At 38.2% G+C, this 18,086-nt stretch overlaps 1 protein-coding gene across 1 annotated transcript; it reads right to left on the reverse strand.

Moving 5' to 3' along the window:
* Positions 1 to 625: 625 nt before the first annotated feature.
* On the reverse strand, positions 626 to 1,848 carry LOC122601302. The gene is made up of 2 exons (XM_043774068.1): positions 1,651 to 1,848; positions 626 to 1,531 (listed from the first exon to the last, which is right to left on the reverse strand). Exons 1-2 carry the CDS (start codon positions 1,846 to 1,848, stop codon positions 626 to 628), a joined length of 1,104 nt encoding a protein of 367 aa, XP_043630003.1.
* Between the last annotated feature and the right edge of the window lie 16,238 nt (positions 1,849 to 18,086).

Raw genomic sequence — 18,086 nt, forward strand, 5'->3', positions numbered from 1 at the left:
CCTGGCGAAGTCCTCTACCACCTTTAAAATAACCATGGATATATCCATTTATACTTAGCGAAAAAGAGGTGGTAGTAACACATTCAATGATCCAATTAACCATAATTGAGTGGAAGCCAAATCCCACCAAAACCCGCTTCAAAAAACCCCAATCAACCGTGTCATAAGCTTTTTGAATGTCAATCTTGAAAGAACATCTTGGAGGGCCAATATTATGGTGGTAATTATGCATTAATTCTTGGGTTAGAAGGATATTATCAGAAATATTTCTTCCCGCAACAAAAGTAGATTGGTTCAAACTAACCAAATCATTCAATCCTTCTTTAATTCTGTTGGTTAAGATTTTGCTAATACACTTATAAATGGTGTTACAGCAAGAGATCGGCCGATAATCATTAACCTTAGGAACCAACGCAAGAAATGTATGATTGATTTCTTGGAGCATTCTGGCCGAACAGAAAAAATCATGGACAGCACGAGAAACATCTTTTCCTACAACCTCCCATGCTTCCTTGAAGAAAGCCGAAGAAAAACCATCAGGGCCCGGTGCCTTATTATCACCAATATCAAACATGGCAGCCTTAATCTCTTCATCCGTAACTCTAAGAATCATTGACTCAACTTTTTATCTCGACAACCGGTTAGTGAATAAAGATTCACTAGGTGTCGAGCCTATATTCCCTTTAGAACCCAAAAAATGTGAATAATGATCCACCAAAATACGGACAGCCTCTCCACCTTCATGAGTAACTCCATTAGCCTCTTTGATAGCTGCAATTCGACTCTTATGGTTCCTGCATTTAATAGAATTATGAAAAAAAGATGAGTTAGAGTCACCCGCCTTAAGCCATTCGATTTTAGCTTTCTGCTTTAGGAACAGTTCTTCATCCATTGCAGCCTCACGAAACACCTGTAAACACTTTACTTCCTTTTCTTTAACATTAATATTCAAAGGATCCCCATCGATAGCTCGCTGTACTTCATCAAGAGTCTCCCTAGCTTTGGAAACTTTAGCATGGAGATTTCCTTGCTTAAAAAGGAGACCACGCATAGGTGCTTTCATGGCCCTTAACATCTTAACTAATTTGAACATATGATGTCCATTATACACATCAATCCAATGCTGCCTCATTAAAGGAATAAAATCAGGTTTCTTAGCCAAAAAATTTGCAAACTTAAAAGGTTTCGGCCTACTATGTGATACTGAAGGGAGTTTTAGAACACAAGGAGAGTGATCAGAAACTCTATTAGGCTGGAAAAGTGCAGAAGCAGTAGGAAAGGCATCAATGAACCCAACATTACCCATGACTCTATCAATTTTCATGAAAATACCATTACCATTCTTCGGTTTCTGGTTCCAAGTAAAATGTACTCCCAAACTATTAATATCAACCACGTCAATTCTATCTACACACTCTTTAAAGTCGCGCATTCTAATAGAAATAGAAGATGAACCATTAAGGCTATCTTCCAAGTTCAGAGCAGAATTAAAGTCGCCTAGAATTATCCAAGGTCTATCATGAACAAACACCTTATGTAACCCAAATTTTGCCATAGATCACGTTGCTTCATATAATAGTTACCAGCATAAACAAAAGAGCAAAAGAGTGCCTTTTGTTCACTTTTAAAAATAATCTGAGTATGCATTACCTGATCTGTCTGAGAGATAACCATAACATCCACGAGTTCACTATTCCAACCGACAATGATACGTGTACCTTTATCACATACACTAGCATTAGAATTCCAATCCCACAAACGACATACCTTCCTACATACACTAGCAAGAGATGACGAATCAACATGGGACTCCATAATAGCACAAACAGACAGACGGTGCTCTTCCATCACAAAACGAACCTCCTTTTGTTTCAGGGGACGGTTTCAATTCCCTTATATTCCAAGAAGCTATACTACCCATTGGACACCTCGTCAGAGGGAGTGCTTGCCCCCTTTACAGTAACCTTGAGATTATCAACTTCAGCCATATATTGGGCCGTCTCATCATATATCGTGACAACCTCATCTTCATCCGATTCGAACCTTGTTGGTTTCTTGCTAGTCTCTTCCTTTGTTGGAACAGTAAAGAGAGGTTCATTGAACCCCTTACCATAATCTGATAAGGGGTCATACGAGTTCCTTGTTTCGATATTACCCTTTGCAAAAGATGTCGAGGTAGATGCAATATTATTAGTCTTAGACTGATTATTAACCGGCCTATATACCATCTTTTGCTTTTGATTGTTCATGATAAATCCCTTATTCACATTACTTTTCTTTTTTCCTACCTTTTGAAACCTATCAGCATCAACCACAGTAACTTGGGTCGGCATCTTTTTAGGAGCTTTAGGACATTGGTTTCCCTCATGGCCGAAAACACAACAAGTAGCACAACGTTTAGGCCTCCACTCATACTCAACACGCATAATCTCCTTCGAGTAACCATCACCTTCTAAGTCAGGAATGGCAATAGATAACTCATTAGCAACTTCACTCGAGGCTGATATTTCTATTAACGCACGTGCATAGCTACTTCTCCCCCAAGACTCCGAACACATATCAGAAGTATAACTATCCAGCATCTTTGGGTTACCAAGTTTAGAAGCAATAATGCTCAATCCCTCATCCGGGTATGCCGCAATTGGGACATCATGTATTTTCACCCAAACAGCAATATCCTTCACCTCATCCTTACGAAGTTTAGCATTTGGCGACCAAGTGTTAAGGAATATTGGCATACTACGTATTAACCATGGACCTCCCTCTAGGACATCAACCATACCCTTCTTATCATGAAACTTAAAGAAAAAGAATCCATTTGCATTCAACATTATTTTTTCCAATCCAAATTTTGTCCAATACGTTTTAGCATAATATTCAACCACAGGATAAGCTAGGCGTTTACCTAAGAAGTAACCAAACAATGTATTTTCAAATTTATCTTGGACTATTCGCACTGATTCTTTTGGCAACACAACATCAAATCCCTCTTTAGCAGCTAGATTATCTATTTTCCTAAAATTAATAACCTTTTTCAGAGAATTAGCTTTAAGTTTGGCTGCATACGAGCTCTTTTCCTGAAATTGTACCCCTTCAGGAATCGTATCCATTGAACTCGTAGGGGCTTTCTCATTTGACTCCTTATTACCATCAGGTTTTGAACGATAATCCCCATCCTCCATAGCTGGAACAGGTTGCTCCGAAGCAACGGAAAAATCAGGGGTTTTCTCCTTCATATTATCTTCTTCCCCGGTCTTTACATCATTCTCTTCCTGCTTAGATGACTCAATATCAGGTGTTTCAAACCCTGGTTCAGCCATCGTTTCCACATTCCCTTTAGGTTTAGCAACATCAGAAGTACCCATATTCTTAGCAGGACTTATGTTTCGAGAACCTCCTTTTTTCTTTTTGCCTGACATCGTTGCACCAGGTGGTTGAAAGGATCCACCACCTGCTTTTAATCTATTGATTCTATCTTCAATCTCTCTTCATAAACAATTAATACCATGCAGCAAGAACCCTAGGAAAAACGACAAACAATGGCCAGAAAAACAAGAAACCCTAATACAGAAATCCTATAATGTAAATCGATCACCTTAATCCCTTAACAAGTCCGGGCAATCTAGCTAAACTACACGAGGCAGCCGCGATTACAGACAAGGTAAAAGATCAGGTAGAAGGAAGAAACAAGGTAGGGTTTTGGACGAAATCGAACAGAAAAAAAAAAAAGAAAACCCTAAAAACGTAAAACCTAAACTGAAAAGTAATCGACAATGATCAAATAATGATCAAAATCGGCTCCATAATCAGCTAGGAAATCACAGATTTAGGATCGAATGAAAGAGAAAGAGAGGGAGTTCGAAATCGCCATTAGGGAGAGAGTTTTTTAGTTAACAAGCACATACGTTGACAAAATTAATATTTTCTTAAAATGATATTCACTATCGACAAGTAACCGTTTTAAAATCACATACACATTCAACTGGTACCACCAACGAAGAATCATATGCAACCAATATCGAAATTAATTAATGAAAAGAATTAATATCATCAAGATCGCAGAACAACGATAATTAAATAACCCTTTTGAATTAAAAATATTGCAATCACATTATCCGTCTAGTTTCATCAAGGTGGATGATTAAATAGTTAGCCACTCATGATCAATTCACAATAATGAATAAAATAGAAGAGAAACATGATGTACCAATTGCTTGAAGAAAATAAAATTGCAAGACAATAATGTAGATACGATCTAGATGGGTGCCCGTAATATCTTCGATGAGTCCGCCTAAGTGAAACACTTGATTGGAGAAGGAAGAATCCTGATAAAGCAGCTCCTAGAAAGAGTTTGGATGCCCTTAAATTCGTCCTAGGGTTTCCTATTTATACCCCTCCAAAATCTGATGTTTAAGTCGACCATTGACTTTTGTTGACCGACCTCCCACTACAGCGCAGTGGCCTTGAAATGCCCTCCACTGCGTCGCAGCCAAAATCCTCTGTTTGGAATCTCACGTTTTCAATATGGATGACTGCGGCGCAGTGGCTTTGTTGCATTGCTCACTACGGCGCAGTCATGTCCTTTGACTTGGTGCTCGTTGACTTCCCAACCACTGCGTCGTAATGGGACTTGAACACACCCACTACGGCGCAACCAAAAATCTCTGTTCAAAAACCTTCTTGTCCTGATGACCACTGCGGCGTAGTGGACATGTGTAATCCTCCACTGCATCGCAGTCAAATATCACTGGTCAAAAACTTCCTCGAGCATGAATGACCACTGCGGCGTAGTGGCTTAGTGACATTGCCCACTGCATCGCAGTCAACTTGATTGCTCGGTTTCTTCGTTTTCAACTTTTAAATTCAGAAGTGCAACTTCTTTTCTACTCGAACTAACTCTCAACATCATGGATCACCTCTAGGCCAATAAGTCTTCCAAATATGCAACAAATGTACGCGTAACCTGTTTAGAGCCTGAAACCACTAGCAAACACCATAAACGCGCCAGATGCACACAAAAACGACTTAAAACATATAAATATATGGCCAATAATGATGTGAGTATTGGGTATAAATTAGTCACATTAGAAGTGACTTGGTATTTATAGGCAAAAAGATTAAATACAATATTCTTTTTGCCGTACAAATATGGTTACATGCATTTAAGGAAATTACTTTATTTCCTTAAATGCATTGATTAAAGTACAAGAATAAAATCACTTGATAGTGACTTGTCTTCTAATTAACCAACCACCTTTCCATGCGTGTAAGGCTTTTAACAAAAGACAAATGGTTGTCCGGGTAAAGACATGTAAAGGCATAAAGTCAATTCCTCGTAATCAGTGTTCAGACTTGTAAGGTCTAGAACACTGTCAAGGACTCCAGTCAGGCGATCTGGTAAGTCTTCCAGTGAGCTCCGCTATTTGTCAGACTTCTTTCTTCAAACTTCAGTCTTCGATTTCAGTGAGAATGTTCTTCAGTGGATAGATCTTGACTGGAGTGAAGTCCAGTGAACAAATCTGGTGGAATCCAGATTCCTGTACAAGTAAGTTGTTCACTGGTCTTCACATAATTTCTGGACAAATCTTCAGAGGGCTCCTGTAGTCACGCCTGGAGAGAGTCCAGTAAATCTGGACCTAACAAATTCCCCTATTTGTTTAGAAAATATGCAAGGATTTTCAAACTATTATCTATACAAGTTTGTGTTTGAAAAATCCTTGAAAAAATTGACTAAGTCTAATTTGAATTACTGGAGAGCCACTTTATAGATCATCAGTGTTCCCAGTTTATACAATTTAATTTCTAGAGTTAATCTGGATAAGTAGTTGTGAAAAATAAGAATTGCAACTTATATTTACAGACATCAACTGGAGGAAAGTTACAGTTTTATCATCATAAAGAAATAAATACAAGTACAATATCAGATTCAGGCCATTCTCTTTTCAGCATGCCCAGATGGCTCTTCTGTGGCCTTCCTCTTTAAACCTGGAGATGATGAAGTAGTAAGTGTAGTCCTTAAGCCCAGCTCTGGGAAACATCTTTACCTCTGTAGGAAAGGCCAATCTCTCTAAGTTCTGACCATCCAAATGCCCTGATTGACATATCTTTTTTTTCATCAGTAAAGTTCCCTTCTTTGAAGAGTTTGACATGGAACTTTGAGAAGTTATCATGATTTTCTGCCAGATGGATCTCAGCACCCAGTATAGATCGGACATCAGCTCTTAATTGTGACAAATGTTCATACTTTTCTTTTGTCTGAGCCCTTTTTACCATATCATCCACTTCCCTGGACACCTTTCTTTGTTCAGCAGCTTGTAGAAATTTTTCTTTATTGATCTTTCTGAAGTGTTCAAGGGAATGAAGGTGCTAAGATCTGCATCTCTGGCAGCTTTAGATTTTCTGGCTGGTGCCTTGGGCAAAGCTTTGATCTTATTTTTATATTCATGCTCCAGAGCAGTAGCATTACTCCTTACTTGTTGTCGGAGATCTTTCAACTCTTCTCTTCTCTGGGCAATGAGATCCAGTATGCTCACACCATAGATTTCAGAATCATAGACTCGTTCATCTTGAGCATACATGGATCGAATATAGACATCATCCAAGGCATCCAGACATTTCTTAAGCCTGGAATCATCCTTCATCTTTTTATAGACATCAATTTGAACGCCCAACCTGCCAGCGTTATAAGAATCCAGAGTCCCATGCCTGGCCATATCTAACTGGTGAGCAATCAAGTCATCTTTCAGATTCTTTTTGAAAATTTCAACTGGCATTAGTACCAGTGACATCCTTTCCAATCACCTTCTTCCAGACTTCAATCTTCTTTTGAAGATCACCAGTATTTTCCTTTCTAGAACTTCACCCCTTGGAAGCATCTCCAGATTGAAGATGATTCCACACCTGGTCCAGCTTATGTCTGTCAGCAGAATCAAAGGTTCGACCAGACACTGGATCAATATTATTCACAGTTTTCCTCAATTGCATCACTTCCTTTTTAATAATTTTAAGATCCTGAGGAAAGTGGCGAGGCAACTAGGTGTCAATCATCTTCATCACCTCAGGCAACAACCCATCACGAAGATTTCTGAGGAGTGTTTCAGAAACTTCTTCAGTAATTTCTTTCAGCATATCTCCTCTAAATTTTCGAACTACTTCATCACTGAGGGTGCTGACAAAAGATTTTTTCTCCACGGTTGGCCTGCTTTCCAGAGAGCTTATTCTGGTGGTCAAATTCTGAACCTCACCAGTCAGACTTGCCAAAGGTTGAACAACTTCGGCTTTTATGGCAGTTTGAACAGCTGTCACCATATCCTCCTTGATTCCCTGGACTGCAACTTGTATAGATTCAGAGTTTTTATTTTTTGCCACAACAAGTTCATCCAGCTTCTCAAAGACCATCTTCTCATTTCCAGCAAACATGTTCATTTCTGACTTAAGATAATTAGAAATTAGAGATTTGAAGTCAGAAATAACTTGAGAAGAAGCCTGAAGTGATCTCTCCAGGTCCGCCACCTTATCTAAAAGGCCTTGGACCTCGGTTGAAGAAGAAGAGGAGAGACCACTGGAAGGTTTGGTCATTCTGGTGATAGAGGATACTGGCAACACCCTTGTGATATTTTCAGTTGATTGGGTGACTACCAGTGGTTCAGAAGTTTGAAGGGATTGATTTTCTGGTGCAGTTGGTGATTCAAAAGTTGTTGGAGTTGTTGTTGTTTGTTCTGGAGGAGGTGTTGGTATATTTTTTGGAGGTGGAAAAAGCATATCTGAAAGAATTGACTGGGAGACAGAATGGATGGTGCGATCAACTTTTTCTTCTCCCAGAAAACTCATATTCACATCAAAGTCATTGTCTTCAGATAGTGGAGAATCAACCATATCCCAATCTGGGCCGGTTCCACCTGCCTGGTCCTCTACTTATACATTCTCCACCACTCTATTCAAGTCAATCTGAGCCCCTTGCTCCAGATTCTCACTTTTAGTCTGCTCAACTTGTTCCCTCTCCACCTTTTCAATAATCAAAGACCCATCAGCAGTCGTGATGTCCCCACTTCCGGTAGTTGAGACTGGTATAACTAGAGGTGTGCCAGACCCTCTTTCTTCTTCACCACTTCCTTCTACAAGAACTGTGGAAGTGGTTGCTTGGGCAATTTCCTGAACAGGCTCTCTAGAATCCAGTTGAGAAGATTCTGGAAGAGATGATACCAAAACTCCGTCTCTCCTAATACAACGAGTTCTATTCCTTGCTCTGGTAGGATTAGGGGCTACCTGAGTAATGGGTAGCACCCTTTCAGCAATAATAACTTCAATATTATCTTCATTTTTTTGAGGCTCACCAGCAACCTTTTCATCTAGTGATGATGCATTTGCCTCTTCTTCTTGAATTCTGAACTGGTATAGCATCACTGATGGAATGTCAACCTCAGTAGGAGATGAGGTCAACTGGCTGAGGTCCCTCAGATATTCACATAATGAAAAATGAGTTGTATTTACAGAGTACTCATTTTTCAAAGCCCTTCTGAATATAATGGACAAAAATCGAATGAAGGGAATGAAGGTTTTCCTACTTTTGACCTTCAATCTATCCACCAGATCATTAAAGAAAATTTGGGCAAAGTCCACCCTATACCCATGCCATAAACTGTAGGCAATCTGGAGCTGCGTCTGGTTTATCTGGTCTAAGCCTCCAGAATTGCCACCCAAGCATTCAACAAGATGAGTGAAAAAATATCTCCAAGAGTCAGTGAGCCTGCTCATATATACAGTTCCCTTCCTGCGCAGTTGCCCATTCTCATCTACAATATCAGTATGCCCCATCAGCGTGCATACTTCCCTGGTATTGATGCCAGAAGGAATTTCAATGGGCATCTCATTTTCATGAAAGTAGTTCATCCCCAGGGCATCTCTGAGGGAATCAACAGTAATTGTGAAACTCATGGTGCCTTGTTTAAGTGTGTAGTGGATGGATTCATCACTTTCCACATATACGGCAGTGTACCAAAACTCACACAAATAATCGTGGTACATTTTGCCCGGATTCAAGGTTAGGGCACCATATAGAGGACTGCTCAAGAAAAAGGTATTTAACCTTCCAATAATAGATATTGCCGAGTGATTTGTTGAGAGTTTGGCCATCCAATTGTATATATTTATTCTGATGGCATCGGCGGAAAGAGAGATGTGATTTGCCTTTTTAACATTGTCTAAGGGAGCATAATTAGCAGCTAGAAGATTTTTAGGAGAAGGTTTGGGAACCATTTGAGATATATGAAGATGAAACTGAAAGAATTTAATATTGATAAGGAAAAATTTAAGAAGAGAGATGATGATGATTGGAGAGTAAATGAAGAATGAAATAAATGAAGGAATTTGAAGATTTGGGAGTAAATGATTTTCGAGATGAAACTGAAAGTGAAGGTAAATATGGGTATTTATAGAGGAAAGAGAAAATGAAATTTAAAACGGTAAGTTTGAAAATTTTCAAAACAGTTTTGATCGGTTTTGACATCCGCATTTAATGTTTCCCATCACACATAAATGTATGATGGTTGATAGCCCACAAAAATTACCAACTTGCACTTTTTGTCTTCCCAAGGTAACAAAACCATCATTTGAAGTTGAAAAAGTCATGCCACGTAAGGTGAACAGTAACTGTCCAGATAAAAAATTTGTATAGTTGGCATGCACTAGCATCTATTGTTAAAGGTGCAGAAATTGGAGTTGATTTTGAAGGTGAAGAATTCATATCGAATTTTCTTAAAATATCTCTAACATATTTTTCTTGATTAATAAAAATACCATCACTGGTTTGTTTAATCTGGAGTCCAAGAAAAAATGTTAATTCACCCATCAAACTCATTTCAAATTTTGAAGACATGATTTTTGAAAATTTCTTGCACAAGGATTCATCAGTAGAACCAAAAATAATATCATCAACATAAACTTGTACCAACAAAAGATTACCTCTTTCACGAAGAATAAATAAGGTATTGTCAATTGCACCTCTTTTGAAACCGTTTTTCTGATAAGTGTTTGGTTAGAGTATCATACCAGGCTCGAGGGGCTTGTCTGAGGCCATACAGTGCCTTGTCCAGACGGTATACCCAACGTGGATGCTTTTCATCAATGAAGCCTGGAGGTTGCTTGACATAAACTTCTTCTTCTAATTCTCCATTCAAAAATGCACTATTTACGTCCATCTGGTAGACTTTGAACTTATGACGTGCAGCAAATGCTAAAACATTCTTATGGCTTCTAACCTTGCTACTGGTGCAAATGATTCTTCAAAGTCAAGGTCTGTCTGGATGTACCCTTGTGCCACCAATCTGGCCTTATTTCTTATCACATGTCCATCTTCATCAACCTTATTCCTGAAGACCCATCTGGTTCCAATTGGTTCTTTCTTGCCAACTGGAGGAGGAACCAGATTCCAAACTTTATTTCGTTCGAACTGGTGAAGCTCTTCTTGCATAGCTATCACCCAGCTTGGGTCATTCATTGCCTCGTCAATCTTCTTCGGTTCAATTAGTGATAAGAAGCTGACATATAAACATTGTTCACTGGAGGCACTTCTGGTTTGAACCCCTCTACTGGAGTCACCAATAATCTGATGATTGGGTGAGCTTTAGTCCATTTAGAGTATTGACCAGGATTGTTATAAACAACAATATCAGTGCAAGAATTCAATTGATTTTTTGGAATGGGATCTTGCCAGACAACTTCAACGTCTTCATCAGAATCTTTAAGATCACGATTTGCATCATGAAATTCTTCATTTAAAGGCATTTCTTGGATTACTGGCTCAAAATCAACTGAAGCTGATACTGGAGGAGTAGTATGAACATCTGATCTAATAACAAGTTCAGAGGGTAGTTTGAAACTTATTGAAGGATAGAATGAAGTATTACTGGGAGGTTTCTCGAATTTCACTGGTTCCAAGTCAGGATGACTTTATCTTCAGATGAATCTTTGATAGGATCAGATTCACCAAAGATAATTGGATTTTCTGGGGGAGAATTAAGGGTTGGCTTTTTATTGATTGCTTCATTGGATTCATCAAATGTGACATGTATTGACTCTTGAACCTTTTCTAGTCTCTTGTTATAAACTCTGAAGGCTTTGCGAATGGCTAAATATCCTAAGAAATATCCCTCATCAGTTTTGGCATCAAATTTGCCTAACTGACTAGAGTCGTTCAGGATGAACACTGGACACCCAAAAACATGGAAATAACCAATATTTGGTTTTCTGATTCTCAATATTTCATAAGATGTCTTCTTGTGTCGCTTCACATATACTGAAAAATTTTGGGTGTGGCAAGCAGTTGCAATTTCTTCAGCCCAGTACATTTTAGGAAGACCAGATTCAGCAAGCATACTCCTGGCAGCTTCTATCAGCGTTTTGTTCTTTCATTCTACAACTCCATTCTGTCCTGGAGTGCGTGCTGATGAGAAATTCTGGGAGATGCCAGTGTCAGTGCAGAATTTCTCCAGAGTTGCATTCTGGAATTCTGTTCCATTATCACTTCTTAACTGACACACTTTTCGCCTATATTTGAGTTCAATTTGCTTGATAAGAGCGATGACTTCAGCAGCAGTTTCATTCTTTGATCTAAGAAATATTACCCAACAATATCTGGAGTATTCATCAACAACTACCAGGATATATTTCTTACCAGCACGAGTCTGAACATTCACTGGACCAAAAAAGTCCATATGAAGCATATGAAGTGGTTCAGATATGCTAAAATTTTGCTTTGTCTTAAAACTGGTGCATTTCTGCTTACCCATCTCACATCCTGGACATGGCCTTTCCTTTTTGAAAGAAACTGAAGGTATCCCATCTGCAAGTTATTTTCTGGACAACTTATTAATATTTTTGAAGTTTAAATGGGATAACCTTTTATGCCATAACCAGTTTGTGTCTTCATCAGCCTTGGTATAGAAACACTGCTCTGAAGGAGAGCTTTCCATATCCATTACATACACATTCCCTTTTTTGGGAGCAATCAATACTACCTTCCAATCCTTATTAAATACAATGCCCTGAGAAATGTTAAACAACACCTAGTAACCATCATCACACAGTTGGCTCACACTGATTAGGTTATATTTCAAACCATTGACATAAGCCACCCGTCTGAATTTGACTTGACCATTATTCAGGACACCATATCCCTCAGTTTTTCCGGAACCATCATTTCCAAAAGTAATAGAGGGTCCGTCTGAAGCTACGAACTCCTCCAGTAGGGTCTTACATCTGGTCATTGTCCTGTCAGCAGCGCTGTCAAGATACCAGATATATTTCTTTCGATCGCCCTGCACATCCACCAGATTAATTAGTTAGTTTTGGGAACCCATCGACTGATGGGTTCTCTGGATCCAGCCAAATGGATCCCTGGGGGTATCTGGTTGAGTTCACTTTCTTCAACAGTAGTCTTGGATGAAAAGACCACTGGGTTTAACAGTTTAGAAACTTTTTTCTTGTTCTTTTCAATAGGTGTGCTTGATTTTTCTTTCTTGGAAAAAGGTTTGGTATTTTGTTTAGGGCCAGATGTAGTACCCTCAAAATTGTTTAATCTTGCATTTCAACTTTGAACCTGACGAGCCAGTAGTTGAAACTGGCTCTCCAACCTTAACAAAATATTTTCTTCAGATGTCACCTTGGCCTTTCCAGATGACTGGACTTTTGGCTTAGGTGGGGAGACAACATTCTTCTTTTTCTGAACCTTGGGTTCTTTAGAAGATGATTGAGACAAAGGTTTATTCTGCTTAACCTTTTTGACTGGAGCCGTCATCTTGTGTGCTCTAGTCTTGATCTCGGTCAATTGAACTAGTGGAATAATACAAGTCTTGGGAGTTGTTGGTTCATCATAAATAGTGCTAGGTTTTAACACTTCTGGCAATCGGTCAACAACAAGTATTAATGCAGCTGCATCTACATCACCCCCCAGATATGCACGTTTTTGGGAGGGGTACTGGTTTCTTGTAGCATCATATGGTTTCCTGGTCTCAAGCCATGACTGAATGACTTGTTTTTCTTTAGATAAAGCATTTTCAAGTTCTTCCTTTTCTTGGACCAGTTGTTCAGTGACCAAAACTTGTGCTTTAAAAGCCAATTCAATGTCTTGAAGTTCCTTTAACTTTGATTTTAAATTTGTCAATTCAGAAAAATCTGTTTCAAAAGTGTTTGACATATCTGATCGAACAGTTTCCACAAAAATTAAATCAAAGTTTAAAGCTTCAGCAATGTCCAATTTTAACTCAGGATCAGTTTCTTTGTCATAATCTATTACCTTCTTAATGACAATGTCCACCCATCTTCCAGATGTGACATCTTCTTTCACCAGATGCTCTTGATCAGCCAGAGCCATATAACAACAATCTCTTTCCTCTTCATCATCAACTGATGAGTCATCAGAGGGAACCCATTCTTCTTCAGCAACCATGCATTGATTATTATCTTTTTCTGCAAACATGAGAGCAATATGAGCCTTAAGCTTTTTGTATTTGGATTTGTACCTATCATTAGACTTGTTATAAGAAGTTGATGGACCAGATTGAGAGACAAACTGATTGGACATACACTCTTTCATGAAATGACCTTTTCTTCCACACTTAAAGTATGTCAGATTGGTCTTATCAATGGAAGAACTGGGTGCATGTTGTCGAGTGGGTCTGTTGGCTCTTGCTTTGAAACGGTTAAATGTTTTAGCAATCATAGCCATCAGATCATCACTATCAGTTTCATCATAATCTGAAGAGATATTATTCATGGCTCCAGAATCCATTAATTCAGACATCATCTTCTTCATAGAAAATACATTCTCAGAAGACATTAATGCCGCACAGGGTGGTTCAGTATGACTAACCACAGGGGAACTAGTGAAAGCATGATTAATAACATCTTTTTCTGCCTCAATTCTCTGGGCTTGATTCTCTTCAGTGAATCTGAAGGCTCTATACAATGTTGACAAAGTATAAGAGTGCAAGGTTTTACCTTGTCTCAAGACCACAATCATGTGAGACCATTTAGATGGAAGAATATCACAAAATTTTTCAAGAAGTATGTCCTTGTATTTTTCTACCCTAAGCCCTCTCAACTGGTTTATGATACTCATAAATCTGGTGTAAGTACCAGTTAATGATTCATTGGGCAGAGCAAAAAATGACTCATACTTCTTATTCAAATACACTTTCCTGGTAACAATAGTGTCATCACCTTCATATTGGTTTACTAGTTCATCCCACATGCTTTTAGCACTGGGATAGAGAACTAGTGTGGGAATAAGAGATTCAGGAACAGCCCCGAGGATCATATTTTTTTAAAATGGTATCAATATTAACAAGTCTTTTATCCTCTTCTGACCAGTGTTCCTCTCTCTTTTCCCTTCCAGATCTTGCTCCAAGAGGATCAAGAAGTGGATTGAGAGGATTTCTAGGAATATAAGGTCCTTCATTTAAAATTTTTATCATGTTTCTCTCAATTCCAGTAATATGTAGTATCATCCTAGCTTTCCACGTGCCAAATTCATCACCATTCCCACTGAATTTGGGAATAGGAGTGTTTGAGTAGTGCACATGCACGTGTAGAGAAGCAGGAATAGCAGGTGGTGGTGGGGGATTATTGTTAACATAGTCAGTAGTCTGTTCAGTTTCAATAATGGGAGGAGGTCCAGTATTTAAAGGGTTTCCTTATGTATTCTCTGGGTTGGCCATCAAGAAAATACAGATCTAGGCAAGTATATTAGCCTTCTGCTCAGATACCAATTGTAAAGTCCCTCATTCGATGGTTTAACCCACAAGTGTAGAATACAACAAGTCAAGTGTCACTAGATAGGACTAGTATGAATATGAAAAGTCAAGTAAGCACTAGATTGGACTAGTATTACAATAAATATAAATGCAAGAATATATATAAAGTAATACGTACTTAAGCAATATAAAGATAAGCAAGTAAAGTGAATGGTGAGACACAATGTAATTTTCAAGTGTATTTTATTTATTGATGTTAAATAAAATACAAGGTTGTTGCGGAACAAGATATTACAAAGTAAGTATCTAAACAACCTATGAATTACAAGTGATCTAATTTTGCTAAATAAACTCCTTGATCGAAATACTTAAAGTTGTGAAGTATAACTGTTTAGATCGAGAGTATTTGAGCAAAGGCACCAAAAATTGCAAAAGTGTGTAATTTGGACGAGAGAAGTGACTTGGTATTTATAGGCAAAAAGAATAAATATAATATTCTTTTTGCCGTACAAATATGGTTACATGCATTTAAGGAAATTACTTTAATTCCTTAATTGCATTGATTAAAGTACAAGAATAAAGTCACTTGATAGTGACTTGTCTTATAATTAACCAACCACCTTTACATGCGTGTAAGGCTTTTAACAAAAGACAAATGGGTTGTCCGGGTAAAGGCATGTAAAGGCATAAAGTCAATTCCTCGTAATCAGTTTTCAGACTTGTAAGGTCTAGAACACTGTCAAGGACTCCAGTCAGGCGATCTTGTAAGTCTTCCAGTGAGCTCTGCTATTTGTCAAACGTCTTTTTTCAGACTTCAGTCTTAGACTTCAGTGAGAATGTTCTTCAGTAGATAGATCTTGACTGGAGTGAAGTCCAGTGAACAAATCTGGTGGAATCCAGATTCCTGTACAAGTAAGTTGTTCACTGGTCTTCACATAATTTCTGGACAAATCTTCAGAGGGCTCCAGTAGTCACGTCTGGAGAGAGTCCAGTAAATCTGGACCTAACACCAACTGAAGAGGCCAACTGGTTACCAAGCTCTGTCACATCTAGACCAGGTATTTCAAATAAAAACTTCACCTGTCTTTCAAGCTCCTTCAAATCCACCACTGAAGATCTGACAGTTGTATTCGGCAGATTGGTGATTGAAGATTTGACCCCAGTTTGAGTAAGTGCAAACGCCTCCCTTAAAGATGTTGCCAGTTGATTGGAGGTGTTTACCAACTCATCAAGCTTCCCAAATACCAAGTCCTCATTAGCAGGGAAGTTATTAATCCCTAGGTCAACCACTTTAAAATTTGTAATGTGTTCCTTCTGGGAAGTTATTATCGAGTGTCTTTTGAATCTCCTCCACCCTCGTAAGAAGGTTTGAGAGATCGGTTTGAAAAGACACAAACTGGTTATCCAATGACGGGGGGGAAGGTGTCACTGGACCAGTTCTAAAAGCTATAGGTACAACTGGAGGAGGTAGTACAAGTGTTGGTTCTCCAGTTGTAGTAGCACCAGATGAGACAAGGGGAGTTGTTCATGCTGAGAATGCTCAGGTGTGAACGACGGCAACGGTGGGGTTAGAATGTGTCTATTTCTAGGCACATTCATAGAGGAAAGTAACTGGCGAGAGGCGAATTCTGGAATTTCTTGTAGTTGGGAGAAGTCAAGAGGTGAAACTGAAACTTATTGAACTAGGGGTTGACCATAAAAAGAAGGGAGCTGATCATGTACAGATACATCAGCCATTTCTTGGTCAGATTCTGTCTCAGATGAGTCCGAAGACTCAAGCTGAAACTCACCCTCATTTATGCCTAGATCCATAAATGTTGGTGTTAGAAATCCAAAAATAGTGATACATTGTAATTTAAGTTATGGACTTACTTGTTGTTAAGTCATGTGTTGATGATTTCTAAGGTTGAGGAGCTAATTGTGAAAATTAGCATAGTTGGTTAGTTTAGACTATAAATAGCCCTCAATTCCTTAGAAATCATAACCTTGACATAACCTTGACATAACCTTGACACACATTTTCATACCATTACACCTGAATAACACACACTTGATCCCAATTCTCTCTCAACACACACACAAACACCAAGAACACACACACACACTAAACCGCCATTGTTGATGTGAATTCGAGTGATAAAATCGTGTTGTTACATGTGGTATCAGAGCAAAACATTGTTTTCATCTCGATCCATAACTGAATTCAATCACAATTCATCAAACAATCACTTTATAATTCTGTTTTTAATCCTGTTTCTGTTCTTAGTTTTTAAAATCACTGAAAATTCAAAAATAACCTCTCAAATCACATAAAATCACAAATGTTTGTTCACCGTTCGATTCCTCATAATTAATTACATAATCCTCTCAAGTTTCGTGTTCTAATTCGATCTGGATCAAAAGTTCATATTTTGAGTTTTTGGCGCTAAAATTTGGGATTTGATTCTGTTGTGTTATAAGCTGAATAGTGTTAATCGGATCGTTGCTAAGGTGAAAACAAACTGTTTGCAAGTGGTTTCATGTTCCAATTCCCAGAAAATCAAAAGATATTGAAGTTTTAAAAATCGTTAATGGAGTTGTTCATGTTCAGAGGTTGAAGACGACATTGTGAAGCTAAAACGATCTTATTTAGATCGTTTTAGTTTTTTTCCTTGATACTTACATTTCAGTGTTGTGGCTTGTAAAACAATTCAATTTAGATCGTTTTGACAAGTATGGTTGTGGTGTAAAGAGTTGATTGTGGCTAACTGATCCTTTGGATTGGTTTTGGTCAATTCAATTTCTTGAAAATAATCAAGTTTTGGTGAAATTCTGTGAAGAAATCTAAAACGATCTCTTTTAGATCGTTTCAGACTTTGAAAAACCAACACGATCTCTTTTAGATCGTTTCAGTTTTGGTAAATCCAAAACGATCTCTTTTAGATCGTTTCATCTTTCACTCAAACAATTCCTGGTTTGATTACTACTTGGGTAACTGATCTTCGTGATTGGTTTTGCTCAATTCATTCCATTACATTTCATACCAAAACTCTGTCCAAATTCATTCAGAATACTTAGAATTTTTCATCCCAAATTCAATTTAGATCATTTTATTCCTGAAGACAAATTTAGATCGTTTCATTTCCAATCAAGATTTAGATCGTTTCATTTCCAATAAAAATTTAGATCGTTTCAATTCCTTTATCAATTTAGATCGTTTTCCTATCTTTCCAACTTTAGATCGTTTCATACTTTCTTCAAAAATCAATTCAATTCTCAAATCAATTTCTAATGGCTACTCATGAAGCGTTGGCTCTGGGTACTGATACAAGACCTCCAGTTCTTTATCGTGGTAAC

This window comes from Erigeron canadensis, chromosome 5, assembly GCF_010389155.1.
Source record: "Erigeron canadensis isolate Cc75 chromosome 5, C_canadensis_v1, whole genome shotgun sequence".
NCBI lineage: Eukaryota > Viridiplantae > Streptophyta > Magnoliopsida > Asterales > Asteraceae > Erigeron > Erigeron canadensis.

Excerpts from the sequence above, each read along its gene's own strand:
- LOC122601302 (XM_043774068.1), bottom strand. The coding sequence starts at position 1,848 with ATGGAAGAGCACCGTCTGTCTGTTTGTGCTATTATGGAGTCCCATGTT. Across the intron at positions 1,532-1,650 it reads TTATCTCTCAGACAGATCAG|GTGTTTGTTCATGATAGACC; the intron begins GTAATGCATACT and ends GGGTTACATAAG.